This window comes from Cataglyphis hispanica, chromosome 11, assembly GCF_021464435.1.
Source record: "Cataglyphis hispanica isolate Lineage 1 chromosome 11, ULB_Chis1_1.0, whole genome shotgun sequence".
NCBI lineage: Eukaryota > Metazoa > Arthropoda > Insecta > Hymenoptera > Formicidae > Cataglyphis > Cataglyphis hispanica.
The window spans coordinates 1,153,113-1,174,495 of NC_065964.1; the positions used below are offsets into that span (position 1 = coordinate 1,153,113).

A 21,383-nucleotide genomic window follows, 5' to 3' on the forward strand; every position below is an offset into this window, starting at 1 on the left:
ATTCCATCCTAGTTATTGGCAAAAAGTTAAAAAATCGGAAACTATTTTTTCGTTTACCAGCACCGTCGATAAATGCTATGATATTATTAAATTTTCTGGCAAATATGGTAGTTTGCAAACATTTTCAATTGAAAGTATTAAAAATAAAGGCGTGATTCTCCCGATTTTTGACGAATCAAACCAATCTGAAGACCATCATGAAAATGTTGTCATCTTTCCACTCATCCATGATCGATAATTATTATTTGCATATAACTGCAGGCATGCCTTTCAAGTTTTGTACGTTCACTTCATTGAAGAGGAATCTGTGGAGATTGTTCCTGATTTCTGGATATTTAAATCGTCAGAGATAAACTATTGCTCATGATCTTTCAATAATGCTTTTCCCACAAAATGCATCAAAAATAGAACGGTGCCGAAAAAATGCATTTTACAACTGCAGAATCTTTTATTCGTTTGGTACGTAGCATACACACACGCGTGCGCACATATTATATTCACAGTTGAACTACTTAATGAAATTTATACTGCCGAATTTATACTTTTTTATAATGTATTTCAATACTACACTTTATTACCACAATAATACACTTTCGTAAAATTAAATGTATATTTATATTTTTTGGCACGAAAACGAGTATACATTTTTTTCAGGTGACTATAATACAGCTCGGCGGCATTTAGGACAAGCCGAAATTACATCTGATTTCCCTAATGTGTCGCAGGTTGCGGATAAACGAATTCATAAACCCAATAGGAAATATACAGGGTATCCGACAACTTTTGACACACCCGGAGTGTGAATGTAGAGTGGATCAAATTGAGTTGAAAAGTCCTATATCATTTTACAAAATTCGCAATAGTTATGTTATTAATTAAAATATGTGAGTTAATGAGCGTTAGGCCGGTATCGGCATACAACGGATCACTTGTACACACGTCTCTTAGTAATGAAAGCATCATCTAAGCGAGAGGTGGAGTCACGCAGTCGCCTAGATGATGTTTTTGTTGCAAAAAGACGTATATAAATAATCATCGTAGAATAATAAAAAAAGGAAGTTTTTGATGTATTTTATTAATCCATATTATCAAATACGAATAGTCGCATTAAAAAGAAACTTATTTATTTCGATATTTTTTACAAAAAAGATTTCTCTTGTTTTTGACATCATAATTCATTTGATATCAATAAGATCAAATATTTTTTAAAGTTGGAATATAAAAAGATAAGTATTGCTTGTATATGTAGCAACATGTTCGCTTTATTTAAAAACAGTATTTTAAAGGCACTATATACACAAATTATGTACATACTCATAGATTTATATCTCAATTTTTATAATATGCAGCTAATATACAAAATGTTGAGGATCATATAGATTATGTAATGGTTTATTATATGATTTGTTGCATCGCGCTGTATATTATAATTAAGACCAAAATTAAAACATGACATTTTAAAACTATGACAAATCTTAATACAATACAGTGATACATTCAAAAATCAAATATTATATATATGTGGTATACTTTAATAGATAGATATTAGAATCTTGATTAATCCTATTTGTACTAAGTTTGTAATGATAATTGCAATTTTTTCTATGTGTTGACATATGTCAGGTTTCACTTTTTTTATATTTTAATCAAAAATTCTGTAGCAAATATCGTAAAACATATTCGCAATTTTATCATGTAATTTACATTATGAATATATTAATTTTCTAAAGAGATTAATAATTGAACATAATAGATTAATATAAAATTATTGAATGTACATTGTGTAAATATATATCCAAAAATAAAATAGTTCAAAATATTTTGATAATATAAAAGCGATATGTCTTCTATTTATCAGATAATAAGACACAATTTTAGATAAAAATATATTATATACATATACCTAAAAATATATATTAAATACTATTTTTTTTCATGTCATAGGAGTGATATCAAGATAGATTATACAATGTTAGGCATTTGTGTAGTGAACATCAATAATTGAATCATTTTGTCAAATTCAAAATTTTTACATTATATTAACCGCTTTTGAATATTATTTTTCCTTTTTGCTTGCATCTTGTCTTTTGTATAATTGAATCATTTTGTCAAATTCAAAATTTTTACATTATATTAACTGCTTTTGAATATTATTTTTCCTTTTTGCTTGCATCTTATCTTTTGTATAAATCTGGAATAAAATGCACCTAACAATTCAACAATAAAACAAATCAAAGCCCATTTTGGAGAGCATTGAACGCAGCTCCTAATGCCCAACTTAATTCGTGGCCATTGATCTTCTTGTAAAGCTGCAAGAGTTAAAAATTATCTTTCAAAATATTATTCTTAAATTATTAAAATGATAATATAAGAAAAAATTTTTATTATACCTACATATAAATTAGTTGTTGGTTCCAAACCAAATCCGTTTCTGAGCAAAATATAAATAAATGTTAAATCTAAACACATAAATGGTTGATCTGTATTTGGATAGTCGCATGTCTCCATTGCTTGCTTCAAGAATCCACTTAATTGCACCATTCCACCCAAAAATGGATCTATTAGAGCCACCTGAAATCCATGTGTATATGTATATGTGTATATGTAAAAATATGAATATGATATAAAAAAGTTATATATATATATATATATATAACTTTAATAAGTTATAATTGCAAAATATGAAAAATTATATATATATATAATTTTTCATATTTTGCAATCATAACTTATAAAAGTTGAGATATCTTATTCAATATTCTTATATCTAAGAGAATATCTCTATTTTTTGTAATTTTTTATACAAAGTTTAATACAATATAATTTATACTAATTTTTATACGAAGTTTTACCTCTGTTGCGCGTTCAAAGTAGTATGAAAATGCATATATTTCATGATCTTTTAAGCCTATTGGTTTGTCTGTCAAAGTATTAACATATTTTTCGATGATCTTTGAACATTCCGAAAACCGTACAATTGGTTTATTTTCATTATCACCAGCAAAATTTTGAGTCTTTATTAATTTGTATGTGCCATTTATTGGACCTTTCACAATATAATCACGTCCACCATATGACCATTCAGTAGATATGATCGGATTGATGCATTCAGAATGTATCTCTAAAGGGAGCTTAAGATCTGCAGCCTCCTTATTCATGCCAGAAGTTAATATTTCCTTTCTGGCAGCCATTAAACCCATGCCTAGGTAACTGTGCGTGTATAAGCTCATGTTATGATTTAATACATTGATGGAATAAACATGTTTCTCCAATTGTTTCACTTGATCATTATTTGGCTGAAATGTGATCTGTGTTGATCCTCCCCCAAGATCTAATGCAGCAACAGTAGTTTGAGAACTGACCGAGTTAAAACGATCCAGCAAGAAATTGACAGTGAACCAAGAAAAGATGCCCTCATCTGTGCCTTCCATTATAGAAATAGAATTTTTTGCAATCTGAAATCCGGACATGTAAAACAACTTTCTGCATTCTTCTAATATGTTATTAGCTTTATGTTCAGGTAACAATCTCAATCCTGCTGTAGCTTTCATAGTCAGCAATGTACGAGACCATTCAGATTGTGGAATAACAGTCTTTGCTTTATCCAAAAGTGTAGTCAGAGATTTTGCAGCATCTTTTGGATTATCCGCAAACGAACTTAAACCAGGTTTTATTTCACTAAATAGCTCATTGTCTAGCACTAAATTGCCATTAAGAATTGACTCATGAAAACTGAAAGCTAATACACGACTACCAGTAGATCCAGCATCAATAACAACAACATAGAATGGTTTTTGCAAATTAAATGAGAATGCTAATGTATCAATAGCTTTGCTACCTATTTTCATAGGTTTTAAATCATTTGCTATGGCTATATAACCTAGGAACAATATACCAAGCAATATTAGTATGGTAAAGTACTTTTTTCCTGGCTGATTAGTGGTTTTCTTTTGGTGGGATGCCAATTGATTATTGCGCTCCTCTTCATTTTCATTTCTCAACTGAAAACATAAAAACAAGAGTAAGATAAGAATCTGGATTAATGAACAATATTCAATGTCACAAATACAACAAATTATACATTATATATATCACACATAATACTATCAAAACGAGAAATATACTAAAAAAAAAATACCGCAATTACTTTCAGGATACAAAAATTATAAAAAATAATTATATATACAAAACAAAATTATGACGAATAAAAACTGCAATAGAATATTCAAATGCGATAAAATATTTTCTGTCGTGTGTTTAATAATTTTCTCGGGAAATCTTTCCTATTAAATTAAAGCAACACATAGTAATATTTTATAGCAAGGATAAAATATTTTAATCAACGTTAACCTGTAGTTTTCTTTCTTTTTATTATTTCTATACTCACGAGCGTATATTGCATTTAGGGCGATCTGCACGATCTGCCAGAGACGTATTGGTCATGAAAAAAAAAATAACAATTCTCTTTATTTGATAAGTGAAACGATGAAAAGATCGACGCATCGCGTCAAATCGCGATCTTGGTTTGGTTTTTTTTAAATGGCCACGTCCGATCTGGATATGATCAAGACATTCCGGCCAAAATCGCGATGCGATTACGTATTTTCATATGTGTCTTCTATTTCTTTATAGATTTTCCTTTCTAGAATGTGTATATATACGTACATATGACGAACGACTGAACGACGAGCACTGACCACGTGGTTCCTCATATGTCAAGAGTGTCAAGTGGGCGCGATCACGTGAGCGCAAGGAAAGAGGCATGTTCGAAATTCGAACGATTTCGAGTCACATATGTATATATTACATACGATTATAATAATTAACGGGATGATATTATATTGATGCTGAAGCATTACACTTTTGTGTAATGCGCGATGGATCTTAATAAACGAATTTCAATAGGCGATATTGACTGGTAAATCATATATATATATATATATATATATTACCTTTCGATGCCGCACATTCATGCTTCGTTCGGATGCGCGCAACAATGGATAATCGAGATCTTTCTTTTTTCTCTCGAATTTTTATTGGCACCAGATAACCGCGAATGAGCACGTGAAAATAAGTCAATAAGAGATGGTGTGAGAAAGATTACGCGAAACCCATCGAAAACGACGGCGAACTAACGGAATCAATGGAATTATATTGTATACAGTTCGTGTCGCTAGTTTATATCCATGAAGATACGTGTGCCCGATGTCGATTGGTGTGCACATGTGGTTCATTATGACATGGCAACATTAGACTTGATAACGCATGAAACTTGTTTAAAGTACTTTGCAATTGATGACGTTTCTCGTTGGCAATGGTGCAAAGGTGAATAGAAAGAGTTCCTAAAGTGACAAGCTATATATTTTGGTAAAAAATTAGAGGTATTTTAAAAAATTGTTATACACTGGCATAATGGGTATATCCATTGTTATATAAATTCATGTATTTATAAAAGTTCAATTACTTTACACAATTTTTTGTTAATTTTTTTATTTCCCTTTCATAGCCATATCATTAATGATGGCAAGAATAATTAAATTACGCCCATAAAATATATATTATGTTTAAATATATATTTTTTTCTATTTTTTAAAGGTATTTCTTATAATATGTATTATATATATATATGTATATGTGTGTGTGTGTGTGTGTGTGTGTGTGTGTGTGTGTGTGTGTGTGTGTGTGTGTGTGTGTATGTGTATATTTCGCAAAATGCATAATCACTTTAGGAACACCCTGTACGTTCAGTGAAATAAATGATGCGTCACATCACGTGATTGCGCTAAGAATAAAAGGCTTATTTAGTACGAGACTTCTTTACGTAATTCATATTATAGACTGATTAGGCTGTAAATGAAATTTATTATAAAACCTTGGCCTGATAATGATTTCTCTATTTCAGTTTTCTTTGCATGTTCAAAATTCTAATGATATATGCAGTTAAACTTATTATTCGTATAATCGTTGCGAGAAATTAAAAAGTCATTATCGCCTAATCATTCAATTATGCAATGTTAGATAATGCATTACAAGGAACATATAGGATGAGTTGCTGTTACTCTACTATCAGTAAAATAGTGGATATATTAAATTATTTGTCGCGTTTTATTTGTGTGGAAACTATATATATTTGCACTTATTTTAATATCTGTTTATTTACTAAACGTAAGTATATATATATATATATATATATATATATATATATATATATATATATTGTGTGTGTGTGTGTGTGTGTGTGTGCAACTATGTGAACATATATAATAACATTAAATATCAGACATCTTTTACATTAGCTAAATTTTCTATTTTTAAGACTGTCAATAATGATATCAAATCGAAATTATATCGTTTTCGTTATATTTCAATATACAAAAAAGTTTAAAAAACTGAAATTTTGTGTATGTATAAATGTGTGTGTGTATATGTATTTCATATATACTATATACTTACTGTAGCCTTATAATAGCATTAAAAAAAGTATTGTGAAAATAATAAATGTAATAACTCAGAATTTTTTTGTGTAACACATTCATGTAACAAGTTATTTTCACAAAATACTTTTTTGAATTCTGCTGATTATAAAATATTATAGATGTAACATTATAATTAATGTAATATAATTATGAACATATTTTTAAATAAAATCTATATAAAATTTATATAAATTATGAAAAAATGTCAATACAATTCTTTTTTATGCTAAAAAATAGAACCTTATTCAAGCATTTTAGTATTTTACGTAGCATTCTCCTGATTTTTCTCATACAGTATGCTGCATACGATGCTACAAAATTATCAAGATAAGATTTTACTAGTAAAAGCAGAAGTTTTACTAAGTTAACTTTCTGATACATCACTGGCAAAAATAATACATTTTATTTGATCTGTCAAAATAAATAATAAGTAATATAAAGAAAGAAACAATAGAATATTACTTTATATATATATACAAGAATTAAAAACTGTAAATATTATTTTTTATATGGAATAGAATATCATTAATATTATTAATTATACTATTAATAATTTTATAGTTCGATAATTTAAAAATAGAAAAAATTAAATTATATTATTTATTTTTAGATACAACATACATTATTTATATCAAGCAAATGGTATAATATCTAGTATATTTTACATTATATTGATGCAAATAATTTTCTGATTATTCTCTTTATATATTTTACGTTAATAAAATAATTTTTTTATAGAGTTTATGAAAATGGCATATTACACCAAAGATAATATTTTAAAAGAAACTATTATCCAAATATGTGCTGGAGGATCAGCAGGTTTTATTGAAGTTTGCATAATGCATCCAATGGATCTTGTTAAAACACGTTTTCAGCTTCAAGTGAAGACAGCAAAGATAGATCCATTGTATTATACAGGTATTATATATGTACACACATCACGCTCGCGCGCGCGCACACATACACACACACGCATATATATATATATATATATATCTTTTATATTATACTATTGTATATATCTTTACACTTATATTGATATATTAATATTTATAAACATTCTTATATTCAATGTATAGACATTAAATCATACACACCTTAACCCTATATACATACATATGTATATATACCTACCCACACACACACACACACACACACACACACACACACACACACACACACACACACACACACACACACATATATATATATATACATACATATATATATATATATATATAAATATGTACGTACATGTAAAGTATATATCACACATGCATTAACTCTATATACATACATATGTATATATACCTACACATACTCACACTCACACACACACACACACACACACACACACACACACACACACACACACATATATATATATATATGTACGTACATTTAAAGTATATATCACACATGCATTAACTCTATATACATACATATGTATATAAAGCTACATAATATATATATATATATATATATATATATATATATATATATATGTACATGTAAAGTATATAAACTTATAAATACACTTATACACATTAATATAGGAATTTGTGACTGTATGACTAAAATGTATAAGACTGAAGGATTATCGGCATTTTGGAAGGGAATTTTACCCCCAATAATTGTAGAAACTCCCAAACGCGCGGTTAAAGTGAGTTAATATCTTGATGTTTAAAAGTACGTTTACTTTATTTGTATATAAAAATTACTTTTTTAGTTTTGTACATTTGAGCAATATAAACAATTTTTCTTATTTGGCGCCAATGCACCTACTCCATTGGTAATTATTTGAATATTACTTACATTTATATTACTATTTACATTTGAATATTATTTGTTATTAATATATACAATTTCCTAATTATTTATAAGATATACAAATTTACATCATTACAGACATTTTCATGCGCTGGTTTCTTAGCTGGTGTTACAGAGGCTATATTAGTCAATCCATTTGAGGTGATCAAAGTAAAATTACAATCTAATCGAAAGCATATCAAAGAAAGCCCATCAACCTTCATGGTAACGAAAGAAATAATTGTAAAATATGGTTTTGGTTTAAATGGTCTGAACAAGGGGCTCTCAGCCACTATAATGAGAAATGCAGTGTTTAATTCATTTTATTTCGGTTTTTATCATTCTATTAAAGAATGTGTACCAGTTAAAAAAGAACCTTGGTTGGAATTTTTTACTAAGGTAATCATTTAGACAATAAATATATGCAGTTCTTATGCAGTCTGTCATATACATGAAAAATACTTTAGATTATTATAGGATTTGTATCAGGCAGTATTGCTTCCTGTTTAAACATACCATTTGATGTTGCCAAAAGTCGCATTCAAGGATCACAAGATAGCACAATATATAAAGGAACATTGAATACCATGTACATTATTTACAAAAGAGAAGGGTATTCATGCACACAATTTACTTACTGCTAGAAATGTTCAAAAAATTTCAATTATTTTCATTTATATATAATTTTTTTTTTCTAGATTCATAGCCTTATACAAAGGCTTAATACCAAAAATATTACGATTAGGTCCAGGTGGTGCTATTATGCTTGTAGTGTATGACTACATGCATGCATTTCTTACCAAAAAGTTCAAACATTAATTTTTATATATCTTGAAAAGTTGTGAAGTAACTCTGTCATTCTCTAAAAAGATGCATTTGATACACATGCATATACAGAAAATAAAGAATTATATAATTTCATATTTTGTGCCAAAAATAAACTTTTATAATAATTTTAATTAATTTGTCTTTTTCTCTTTTCTTATATAATATTAGTCTTACTAATTTTTATATTTCAACCCAATATAAAAAAAAAATTAATCATCTAAAACAGTATCTAACCACTTTTCTAAATCAATTGGCTTAATTGGAGTATTTTTTGCTTGGCTTTGGAATCTGCAATAAATCAATATTTTATATTTAATTTTAAAAATAAGAACTGAAAATAAATTATAATATAAATAGAATGCCATTTATTTAATCTACAATTTTACCATTGTGAGATGTAGAAATAAGCTGCATTGGATTAATTGTTGGATTACTCTGAACTGGTTCTTTTAAAGATAATAAAAAATCTATGTCTTCTAAATTATCAATACCATCTTCAAATGAAGATTTTGTGTTTGCTGTCAACTCCAAATTTTTCGATTGATTGATCTTCGCATTTTCTTTGATCTCATCTTTCAAATTTACAATATCTGATGAACTCGATATATTTGGATAAAAAATTGTATTATATGTGACTTTTCCTTTCTCAACATCATTATTTATATTCGTCAATTGATCGCTCTAAGGGTGATCATATAAATCATCTCCAATTATTTGTTTAATCAAGAAAATTACTTGTCAAATTAAGGAGAAACTGAATAGAGATCAATTATATCAAAACTTAATAAATTTAACATTTTGAGATTCGTGAATTTGATTATGTGCACAAAGAACTTTGAGCCTTTATAATATAAAATTAATAATTAATTTGAGAATTAAAGCAAAGATTTATTCTGTAAAGTATAATTTAATCTCAAAGTTGTAAATATTATCTTGTATCAGTCTAAATTTTTTATGATTGTATCACAAAAATTCATGGAGATAAATTTTTTATTTTGTGCAAATTTTTATTTTAACTTACTGTCGAATTTATGAATCTCGAAATGCTAAATTTATTAACTTTTAATATAGCTGATCCATCTATTATATAGTTGCTCCTTAACTATCCATATAAGCCAGTACTTACTGTAAAATATTTGTCGTTAACATTAATATATTCGTTAAATGGAATACAATCGATTGCGACCGATAATGTTTTTAGATTTAAGGTGAAGAATTCCGAATACTGTGACGAGTCAACAAACCAAGCTTTTTCCGATTTAAAGACGAAATGTCCATTTCTTGAAAGCGGCGCGTTTATGAGAGTGCCAAAGTCTTTGCCTACATCCTCATCGGTTTCAACATAATCGGTAGAAGATGATGAAGATTGTGATTTCTTTTTCTCTTTCATCTTTTGCATTTTTAAATATTTTTCTTATACTTTTCGATCATGCACAGTGAGCTCTATAACGCAGGGTGTGCGAAATACGCTGAAAGTACTGACAGTACTGTTTTCGTGTTCCAAAATTATTTTCAGCGTGTTAAAATGGCATCTTCGGATGGATAGGTTAATTCAATCCGGTCATGAATCCATGGTTGCGTTCCGTTTCACGTATAGATTGCTTGGAAATATATAATATATGTCACGTGAACTATAGATTTTCAGGCGATCTATGCGCTCAATGCGGAACGCATCCCATGTCTTTTATTGGCAGAAACAATTCAAGTAATGACGTCATTGGCCGGTATTCATAGTCAGTTCTTATTTCAAGACCGTCTTAAGTAATGTTTAAGATGCTAATACGGCTCTGTGATTGGTTTAGTACATCTTAAGATTGTGCTTAAAACGGTCTTAAATATAAGAACTGATTATGAATACCGGCCATTGCATTGCGTGGCGTACATCGACAACTTCAATGCTACCAACTTCATTTCATTCATTCTCCAACTAATTTCATTCATCTCATTTATTGATTTATTGATTTTGTACATAGCAACGAGAAAAACATTAACAAACTTTATAACTTTTATTCATTCATTTATTATCCATCATATTATATGCATCGTTCTGACATTAAATATTTTATTAAATATTACGAAGTCTAGTTATTTATTAAATCCGTGCCACAACTGGTGACCCTAACGTGATCCAACGACGTGATACAAGACTGTGAAAATTTTTGTGTTACCGCGCGGGTGAATTTGAACCACCGACTTCGGAATTTCGCATCACAGAACATCAAGGAAAATCTACGATGCCTTTGGACAGTTCTCCGATTGCTACTTCTGGAATCAGCATCAATTCCGTTAGCATCAGAGGTATTCCAGTAACACTTAACAAATAATTTGGAATCTTTTCGACATACCGGTAGTGAGCCTCATTAACAAGGTCAGCCAAATGAAATTTATTCAAATGAATTTTGTCTTTAAAAATTATCGAATTTTTGCATAAGCAGCCTAAATTGTGGTTTGCTCAATTGGAAAGTGAATTTGTAGTCTTTCGAATTCGCTCAAGACGATGTTAAATATTATAGCTCAATTGTTCGACACCTTGATGAGCAAGCATTAATAGCAATTGCTGAGATAATTGAAAATCTACCTGAAAAAGATAAATATCTTTATATTAAAAACATTTTAATTAATCGATTCATGGATTCTGAAAAAAAACGTCTTCGACAATTATTAGCCGGAATAGAATTAAATGATAAAAAACTATCGGAATTTTTAAGAGAAATTAAACAATTAACGGAAATGTTTTCTATTTCAGAAAACATTTTACATTCCATTTGGTTACAAAGATTACCTTTTCAAGTTTAAGCTACATTAGCTGTCATTGAAGATTGTCCTTTAATTAAGCTCGCTGAACTAGCTAATAAGATTATGGATCGTGAAACTAGCTTGCAAGTAGCGTTAATAGCTTCTTCAGCTAAAGAAAATACTTCAAATTTGATAGATCTCGAACGTAAAATTGCTGCATTCGAAATTAAACGCCCACGTAGTAGATCTAAATTTAGATACAAGGAAAAAAGAGATCATCATCAAGAAATAAAATAAAAAAAGAAAAAATTTGTTTTTAGCATAAAAAATTTGGTACTAAAGCATTAAAATGTACTTTGTGATATGTCTAAATCTCTTATCGACAAACAGGAAAACTAACTCTATCGTTGAGTTGTGAGACGGCTGACAACGATTCACCTACCAATTGCCTCATTATTTTTGATAAGGCTTCAAGATTTAATTTTTTGATTGATACAGGAGCTGACATTTCCTTAATTCCTAAAAGATTAATATCAAACTCTCAAGCTTCTTCTTTTAAACTTTATGCAGCTAATGGTACCAAGATTAATACTTATGGTTTTAAAACGTTCACTTTAATTAAGAAGGATTGGATTAAGAAGAGTTTTGAGATGGAAATTTTGCATTGCGGATATTCAAAGACCTATTTTAGGAGCAGACTTTTTGAGTCATAGAATTTTAGTCGAAGTTTAGTAAAAAATAAATGCTTTCTTGATAATGTTACTAGTCTTTCATTTAAAGAAAAACTATTTAGAGTTTATCATTTAACAATTTGCACTATATTTCCTGACTCACCTTTTCATAAGATTCTCGCTGATTTTCCTGCATTAACTCGTTTTGCTCCTATTTCTACAACCAAGATTCACCATGTAGAGCATCACATTATTACTAAAGGTTCTCTGATCGCTTCGACACCTCGCAGACTGTCTCCAGAAAAATTGAAATTCGCAAGAGATGAATTTAACCTTATGGTAGTACAAGGAATTTGTCGACCGTCAAGCAATACACCCCACTTCATATGGTTCCCAAAATGGATAGATTTCATGGAGACTTTGTGGAGATTATCTAACTTTGAATGCAGCCACTATTCCTGATCGATACCAACTTCTTCACATACAAGATTTCACTGTTTACACAGTAAAAACATATTTTCAGAAATTGATTTGGTTAAAGCCTATTATCAAGTACCAGTAGCTAAAGAAAACATACTCAAAACAGCTGTTACTACTCCTTTTGGCCTCTTTCTTGTAATGCCTTTTGCTTTGCGTAATGTTGTTCAAACATTTCAATGTCTCATGAATATTATACTATCAGGAATTGATTTTTATTTTTACTTTCTTGATTATATATTAATTGTCTTATATATATTAATATAATATATATATATATATATATATATATATTAATGTACTTCTGTAGATGAGAAAGAGCATTCTAAACATCTTCACACTGTTTTTAACTATCTCAAACAATTTGGGATGACTATCAATTTATTTATTTCCAAATGTCTCTTTGGCAAACATGAAATTCCTTTCCTTGATTATTTAGTCTCTAAGCAAGGAATTAAGCCAACATCTGAAAAAGTTAAAGCTATAATAGATTATAAAAAACCAAAAACTATATATGAGTTACAAAGATTCATAGGAATTTTTAATTTCTATCATCGATGTTTAAAAAATGTTGCTGCCTCACATCAAGCAATTTTAATAGAATATTTAAAGGATAGTAGGAAAAGAGATAGAAAATTAATTATCTGGACTTTTGAAGCGGATGAAGCCTTCAAAAATTGTAAAGAAGAACTTTTACGAGTTACTACTTTAGCACATCCTGCTTCGAATGTATCTCTCATCCTCACTTGTGACGCATCAGATTTTGCAATAGGTACATCTTTAGAACAGATAATTGATGGGATTAACAATCCAATTGCATTTTTCTCAAAAAAGTTAAGTGACACTCAATGTAATTACAGTACTTACGATCGAGAACTTCTTGGTATTTATTTAGCCATCAAACATTAAGGACGCCAGATTCTTATTCGGACAGATCATAAACCTTTAATTTATGCCTTCCAATAGAAATTAGATAAAGCACCTCCCAGACAGATTCGATATCTTGATTTCATTGCTCATTTTTCAATTAATATCGAGCATATTTCTGGCAAACAAAATATAATTACAGATTCCTTTTCAAGAATTGAATCCGTTTCAATGCCAATGATAGTTTCTCTAGAAGAATTAGCCGAGAAAAAGAAGATGAAGAATTGAAAATACTTTTTACTAATTCATCTCTCAAGCTACAGAACTTACTGGTTCTACTATACCCATTGACTGTTGTACTGTCAACTTTCGTCCTAATATACCTCAACAACTTCGTAGAAAAATATTTGATGTTGTCCATGATTTATCTCACCCAAGTGATCGTTCTATCTGTAAATTAATAACAGAAATTTATTTGGCCAACCATGAAGAAGGATATTAAAGGATGGACGAGATTTTGTTTACCTTGTCAACGTGTTAAGGTTCAGAAACACACTAAAAATCTTCCGCAAAAAATTGCTGTTCCAGATCAACGTTTTCAACATATTCATCTTGATTTGATTGGGCCTCTTCCTGTTTGTCAAAATTTTCATTATTATTTAACCATGATTAATAGATTTTCCAGATGGCCCGAGGCAATTCCTTTGACAGAAATCTCTGCGGAAACTGTTACCTCAGCCTTCTATGCGCATTGGGTAGCGAGATATGGTACCCTTCAAACAATTACAACAGATCAAGGTCCTCAGTTCGAAACTGCATTATTTAAAACTCTCACAAACCTTATAGGTTGCAAGCGAATAAGAACTTCAGCTTCCAATGGCATTCTGGAAAGATGGCATCAAACCTTAAAAAGTGCCATTAGGTATCATGCAAATGAAAACTGGATTGAGATTTTACCAACTAAATTATTATCCTAAATTATTGTGTAAACAAGTTACCAGAAAAAAAATATACATTTTTGTAGAGCATGCATGATTGTTCACAAAGCATGAAAGTGATTGATTGAAGTGATTGATTATATATAATTATATAACAATATAAACACTATACATTCTTGTAACATCAATTACATGAACATAATAAAATATTATTAAAACAAATTAGCAAAAATGTATAAATTCTATCACAAGCTTCAGAATTTTTCTCAATGATAAAAATGTACATTAAAAAAACTCAATATACCTTAATAAAAATATGCACAAATAAAAAATAATGCTATTAGTAGGAATACTAGGCCGGTTCTAACCCTGGTCCTCTGAGGAGGGTATAGGTCGAGAGGAAGCCGCGCGGGGATCTTGTTGGCGCGGGGTGGTATGACGTCATGCGGGCAGAAGACGCTTATCGCGGACAGGGGATGCTTATCGCAGGAGCGAACATATTTCAAAGACGAGTGCCGATGTCCGGCTGCTATATTTAATGTAAACAAATAGCATATATTACATGTGCGGTATGAAGGGAATTTTTTCTAGGAAGAGTTAAAGAGATGCTTATCGTGGGAGCGGGATACGTTTAAACCGATGCATATATACAAAGGCGAGCACCGATGCCCGGCTGCTTTATAAACATTATAAACAAATAGTGTATATTGCACGTGCGGTCTGAACGTTGAGAATTTTTTTCTAAGAAGAACCGTTATCGGCACAGATATAAACAAAAGACTAGAAAAGGAAAGAAGGAGGTATAGAAATAATTAATATTTTTTTTATATTAATATAATTTTTTACATGCATGCAACCATTAGCGCTATTCCTCTCTAACGCATCGTCTTACGAACGCCTTGCGCTATCCCTTGTCCACCGGTCGCGCCGCGGTTGTATATCTATCTTATATGCAAGAAAGGGAAGCAAAAAAAAAATAGATAAGCATTTTTAATATATAAATGTTTATTAATAAGTATATGTGTATTTTTCATTTATTACAAGCATCGTAAAGTACATCATTTATAGTGCACGTTAATAATTCACAATCTAAGAGAGATTCGCTGTCAAATATATCATTTTCATGTATCGTTTTTACAGCATCGCTCGCATTATGAATATTATTACACTGTAAAACTCTAACAAATTGTTTAAATTTTTCATTCACAATATGCGTATTTTCGCACAACCAATAATACATATGCTCTATACATTTTTCAAAGTCAAATAAATGTATTAGAGTGGATGGATTCATGTATAAAGAATTATTATACAAAGTTATTTTTATAATATTCAAATCAGATATTTTAACAACTTTGATTGTCAAATCTCGAATTTGCAATGGAGGTTGAGACGTCTGTAGAAGCCGTTCAATGTTCGCACGTTTCTGCATCAGCGATTTCCACGTTTTAAAAGGCAATATTTATACTATTTGATTGCCACAGTTATCGCCAAGAACCAATTGCACGTAAGACATAGCCCCAATGTTTATTCTAATTTCCAAATATTTGTAAAATGTCGGAGTTAAAGCGTATCTTCTGCCCAGTATACGAACTGCGCGACGAGGCTCGGATCAAACCCTATGAAAAAAAATAATGTTTTAATAAATTTATTTAAGAAAAATATAAAATGTTTTAAGTTAATCGAAACTTACTTGTCACATTCCTTCTTACACGGCGGAATTTTAACGTTCTCAATCGAAACATAATAATTCATATTGCTTCCTTCAGTAGAGTATATTTCTCTAGATTATGAGAAGTAGAGGTTGACGCGACACTGATCGTATAAAACCGAGTATACGTGACGTTTATTTTTTTAAAGTATGATGTGGTGGAAAGATTAATGCTTTGAAATTTAGGAGAAGGGAGAGACAGCCAATTAAAAACAATTCTTAGAAACGACTCGCAAGGAAAAGAGTGGAGAGAATAAGAGATAAAACATATTAATAATATTTACATATTTTTATTTTTATTTTTATATTTACATATTTTTATTTTTAAAATATCGCAATTCTTCTTGACGTTGCGACCACCAGTTCAATATTTTTAATACATTCTGTAATGCGCAATTCTTAACATGTTTTCCACATATTATAGTATTAGCAATATCTAGATTATTTAAAGAATCAATATCTTCATAATCAGCATCCAAAGTCTCGATAATCAGATTTTCTCTCGCATAATTTTCAAGCAAATCCACTAACCATTCTCGTTTCTGACATCCTTTGACGTACACGAAAGTCAGCGTCTCGTCATCCTTTTCTATACCAAGCACAGCCGATGTAATCAAACGTTTAGCCATGTTGTACGGCACGTTTCTGTCTTCTCATCGTAATCCATGGTGATTCGCAATCAGCCAGGAAGCACATGATTTATCGGATCTTGTGAGAAGATTCCATGATATGGGGCATGTAAATATGTAATGCGCCAAAACGGTCCCTTTTCTCAGCACTGCTATCTCCTTTACGACAAATTTCATCCCGACAAAGAATCCTTGCACTTCCACGAACGTTGGTATAGACAACGTTTTTATATCAGCACGTCGAGAAGAAAACTGCGATTGATCCTGATGCATTATAGGTTTTATATCGTCTCATCCTCCACTTAGATAATTTTGCGCATCACATTGGTCAACAGATTGTATTGAATCACGCGATCGTGTATGATGAGACAATATGCAGTTAGTATTCATCGGTACGTTCTCCTTACATTCAAATTCCAATCTCACATCCACGATTGCGTTCTTGACCGATTCGTTTTGTCGAGAGCAAGTACAGATCCCACGAGCGAAAACCCATGATGAGATATTGTCCGCTTTCCAAGGCGCGCAGCATCGATAACTTGTTGACCTCGTTCAATATAATGTGTGGCATTTGCATTGCATCTTGAATATGTTAATCACAGGTTCCAACGCCAAATTTCCAATCAGACAATTGTTGTCGTTGCGCGATCGTATTAAAATCAACTCGTGACGAGCGTTAATCACGACGCGTTTGTAATCTTCGCAAAATCCTAATAACATGTAGAATGGTACGCAAAAATTAAAATATCCATTAGCATTAGTCTGCTTATCCCAGCCGGCGTTCCTCATAATCACGGTTCTATCGGATGATATCGTTACATAATTCTTGAGTGTGTTAGTTATTCCCACATTTCTATTACGATCAATCTCCACACCGTCGAGTTCATATCGAATCTCATCGAAATGAACGGGATGCAATTATTTCCCAGCGTTACATCAGATCCTTCAGCTGGTTTGTTTAGCGTTAGTTTTCCTTCAATGTATAGAAAACTATACAGCAATGTATACAGATCCTGTTGTTGTATGGGTATTCGTATCTCATCGCTGTGTTCAAACGTTGTGTTGGCGTACGGACTGTAAGCATGAGTCTCGATTTTGACGATACGATCATCAAAGACCAGCTCGCCTCCAATGTTAAGGATGTCGGTCATATTTTCTCAGATATTTCGTACCGCAAAGTCCAAATTGTAAACCCAGATTGTAAAAATTCAATGTTCGATGCGCTGAGCTTCTTTCTCGTCTTTTTAGCGTAACTTGATGGTGATGATGATGATGATGATCGGATGGTATCATCAATCGGCACCGTAAAGATATTATCTCTCACGTTCTTCTTCGAGTCGTTCAACACGAGCATCTCATATATCACACGCTAATTTTGTCGCCGTCATACGTGCAATCTGATAGTGATTTCTTCTCTTCGAAAATCGAGCAATCGTCCGTCTTGATCCGCGACGCGTATCGTTAGATCCGTAATGCTCCGCGCAATGATCGGCAGGTAAATGAACTGCGCAGGCCTTTTCGATATCTTATATCGATATCCTGGTGGCACGCTCGGTGAAAATTCATGTATCGTATGAACGCGTTTGTCGTTACTGTACGCACCCGCGATCACGTTACTCTCTATGCGGATAATGTTTACGTTGATGATATTAATCGGTACGTCCGATTGATGCCACTGTCCCGGCTGTAATATGCGGTTCGAGAATCCCAATAACGATCCAATGTTGTTGAGTTTGTTAAAATTTACTCTGAAAGCGCACCTGATCTCGCTATTCATCGTATTATAATTAACACGGAGTACTATCGGGTATTCTACAGTTTCGTCCTCGTCACCGTTCGCTCGAGCGGTTTCCTGATGAGATATCACCGCGTTTATCAACACGATTGTCGGAGCGAAACACGCATCGCGGGCGTTTCTGTAAAATTTCACGTTTCAAAAACTCATGTATGGCGTGTATCTCGTACGATCCTTCGGGAATCGTAATTTCCGTGTCATTTTCATCGAAATAAAATTTATTATTCGAGGAATTCACGTTCGGCATCATATGATAAGTCTCAAAATTCGTTAGACCGAGCTCGTAGTCACTGTCGCTCAAATCTATGGCTGGATGGTAGTGTGCCACGAGGACGCTACTCTTCCCAGTCAGAGTGAATGTCATAGACATGTCGGGAAAACTGTTTAACGAATACTGAGTCTTAACGGCGCATCGTCAGGCTTTAAATTCACACCAATCAACAGTACGAAGAAACTGCAGACACAATTGTCCGCAGATATTCTGATCGTAAGTTTGAACAGGTGTGTGATTGTACTGTATATTCGTCACGTTCCGCCCGAAATATTGCATCAATTCATTCGGTGGTGGAAGATTGCCAAAACTATCAAAATATATAATTTTGTATTGAGTTCGATGTAATCGCGGAGCCATGCGGATTGAGCAAATTGCAATACGCGATGTATTTTTGTGACGCGAAGACTATGACGCGTACTGCTGCAGGTTGTGATAGTGTATGACATAACGTTTTTTATCGCGAGGAGTTTGTCCTCCCGCTTACCGGGAGGTTTATCGCGTATCGGGCAAAATGGTAGGTCAGCGTGCGCATCGTGAAGATGTTGCGGATACTCTAGATCGACCTCGAGAATATAACCTATTGGCGAATCCAAAGCGATCGCGCTAATGTTAAAATCAGAGATGTCATCAACCCATCGAAAATCGGCATAAGGCAATGATTGACACATTGCCCATTCGTATAAGTTGTTTACATCAAAGTATATCAAATACAATGAAGATTTCGATCGTACGACTGCATATACTTGTTATTAGCATGCGCGTATCTGCCGGAACATTGACTCAAACATTCGCATATTCCCCGTTCGATAAACATAACCATGTCGATATCAATATAGTCGATATAATAAGTAATTCGAACGTAATATTTGTATGTTTCAACATGGCATCCCACGTGTAACCGGGGAGAGTAAAGTAATACGCGGGGTCAAGGCCATAACTTTTAATGCAACTATCGCGGAAATTTTCAAAAATATCTGCTAATGACAAGATATCTATTTTTAAATATAGATCACTGTATTCGCCTAATGTTCGTATGGAGAACCGCTTTCAGACAGTCTCGACGTGCGCGTAATCGCTCTCGGATACAGTGTCACCGGTCAAAAAACTGTGAAATAAATCGCGCGGTGGTAAACACGTATCCTGCAGCTTGTCCACGCAATCAATATATTCATATGGAAAGACGCTCTTCCGTGTCAATAAATTGAACTCTTCAGTTGATAAATTTTGAAATTTCGATTTAAAAATTTTGAGTTTGTCTTTATTTAAAAAAATGCTAATTTGTCAAGGCTTGTTGAAAGAAATTTATATGAATCTATAAAACGCAATTTGATATGATTTTTTTCTTCTGCAAGTTTCACATTTTTTGTAAAAGATATATATTTTTCTTTCGTTATCGGTAATACGGTTCTCCCTTCGAACGCTGTAGCTATTTCCTTGATAATAAAATGTGAATTATATCTGGATAAATTATGAAAAACTATTGGAATGTAAAAAGAATCCTTATAATTTAAATTGCAATTCAAATGAGCGGGACCTCGGTATCGCCCGGTCAGATGAGACAATGATCGTGTACTCGTGTATCGTCCGGCGCGAATGGTTTCTCGCAAATGTGGCATTGCGTCGCGCTGCGAAATGTCTCCCACTGTTTGTGCGAGAGAGTTACCATAGGGACATTCGTGGATATTATATTTTTTACACGGTGCGCTAATTTTTCAAATTCGTCGGCGAACCATGCGATACAATCGGTGCCGCGATAAAAGTGATACGCTGATAATGTTTCGTCATACGAACATTGTATGTAGTATCCAACGCTAAATATCTCATGATGTTGAAATGTGTACATAGACGTCGTCGGATCACTGTTGGTATTCTTTAGCACGCACTCCAAATCAGCGTAAACAATGAATGGAAGCCGCTCCTTTCTGTTATAATTGTCGAAGCTGAGCCACTTGTCGTTCTTGTTCGGTAAACGCTTGTTCGGATGGCGCACTCGTTCATTTCTCTACAGTCCACCATATGCAACTTGTTGTCGGATTCAAAGTAGTGTAAACATTTGTAAAAGAAAAAAATAGAATTTTTTTCATTTAATTTTTCATTTGCATGTATTTAATAAAAAGAAAAAATATAAATATAAATATAAATATAAATATAAATATACGTACCGACCGTAAA

The 21,383-nt window shown here is 31.8% G+C and overlaps 3 protein-coding genes and 1 long non-coding RNA gene across 11 annotated transcripts; 2 read left to right on the forward strand and 2 right to left on the reverse strand.

Moving 5' to 3' along the window:
- The first annotated feature begins 274 nt into the window (after positions 1–274).
- Positions 275–2,309, forward strand: LOC126853023 (uncharacterized). The gene is made up of 2 exons (XR_007687900.1): positions 275–459; positions 655–2,309. It is a non-coding gene; the product is annotated as an uncharacterized LOC126853023 (long non-coding RNA).
- Positions 1,238–5,099, reverse strand: LOC126852995 (ectonucleoside triphosphate diphosphohydrolase 5). Of its 3 annotated transcripts, none has more exons than XM_050598356.1 (5): positions 4,953–5,099; positions 4,388–4,421; positions 2,853–4,001; positions 2,395–2,571; positions 1,238–2,309 (listed from the first exon to the last, which is right to left on the reverse strand). In XM_050598356.1, exons 2-5 carry the CDS (start codon positions 4,400–4,402, stop codon positions 2,232–2,234), a joined length of 1,419 nt encoding a protein of 472 aa, XP_050454313.1. In that variant the 5' UTR covers positions 4,403–4,421; positions 4,953–5,099; the 3' UTR covers positions 1,238–2,231. The 3 variants fall into 3 exon arrangements, with proteins under 3 accessions (XP_050454313.1, XP_050454312.1, XP_050454311.1); XM_050598355.1 differs by lacking the exon at positions 4,953–5,099 and adding an exon at positions 4,666–4,925; XM_050598354.1 differs by lacking the exon at positions 4,388–4,421.
- Positions 5,100–5,181: 82 nt separating this feature from the next.
- LOC126853003 (mitochondrial 2-oxodicarboxylate carrier) lies at positions 5,182–9,244 on the forward strand. 6 transcript variants are annotated; one of them, XM_050598371.1, is made up of 8 exons: positions 5,185–5,325; positions 7,087–7,118; positions 7,215–7,394; positions 8,033–8,139; positions 8,206–8,268; positions 8,385–8,684; positions 8,753–8,898; positions 8,984–9,244. In XM_050598371.1, exons 1-8 carry the CDS (start codon positions 5,315–5,317, stop codon positions 9,102–9,104), a joined length of 960 nt encoding a protein of 319 aa, XP_050454328.1. In that variant the 5' UTR covers positions 5,185–5,314; the 3' UTR covers positions 9,105–9,244. The 6 variants fall into 6 exon arrangements, with proteins under 6 accessions (XP_050454327.1, XP_050454328.1, XP_050454330.1 ...); XM_050598373.1 differs by having other exon boundaries at positions 5,194–5,381; XM_050598372.1 differs by lacking the exon at positions 5,185–5,325 and adding an exon at positions 5,814–6,165.
- Positions 9,245–9,253: 9 nt separating this feature from the next.
- Positions 9,254–10,794, reverse strand: LOC126853011 (uncharacterized). The gene is made up of 3 exons (XM_050598384.1): positions 10,240–10,794; positions 9,500–9,794; positions 9,254–9,401 (listed from the first exon to the last, which is right to left on the reverse strand). The coding sequence occupies exons 1-3, from the start codon at positions 10,510–10,512 to the stop codon at positions 9,355–9,357; spliced, it is 615 nt and encodes a 204-aa protein (XP_050454341.1). The 5' UTR covers positions 10,513–10,794; the 3' UTR covers positions 9,254–9,354.
- Between the last annotated feature and the right edge of the window lie 10,589 nt (positions 10,795–21,383).

Coding starts and splice junctions, on each gene's coding strand:
- LOC126853011 (XM_050598384.1), bottom strand. CDS start 10,512: ATGCAAAAGATGAAAGAGAAAAAGAAATCACAATCTTCATCATCTTCT. Junction 9,795..10,239: donor TTAACGACAAATATTTTACA/GTAAGTACTGGC, acceptor GATCACCCTTAG/AGCGATCAATTGACGAATAT. Junction 9,402..9,499: donor TATTTCTACATCTCACAATG/GTAAAATTGTAG, acceptor GATTTATTGCAG/ATTCCAAAGCCAAGCAAAAA.
- LOC126852995 (XM_050598354.1), bottom strand. CDS start 4,973: ATGAATGTGCGGCATCGAAAG. Junction 4,002..4,952: donor TGAATGTGCGGCATCGAAAG/GTAATATATATA, acceptor TTATGTTTTCAG/TTGAGAAATGAAAATGAAGA. Junction 2,310..2,394: donor AACCAACAACTAATTTATAT/GTAGGTATAATA, acceptor TAACTCTTGCAG/CTTTACAAGAAGATCAATGG.
- LOC126853003 (XM_050598369.1), top strand. CDS start 6,012: ATGTTAGATAATGCATTACAAGGAACATATAGGATGAGTTGCTGTTAC. Junction 6,166..7,214: donor TATCTGTTTATTTACTAAAC/GTAAGTATATAT, acceptor ATTTTTTTATAG/AGTTTATGAAAATGGCATAT. Junction 8,269..8,384: donor CCAATGCACCTACTCCATTG/GTAATTATTTGA, acceptor ACATCATTACAG/ACATTTTCATGCGCTGGTTT.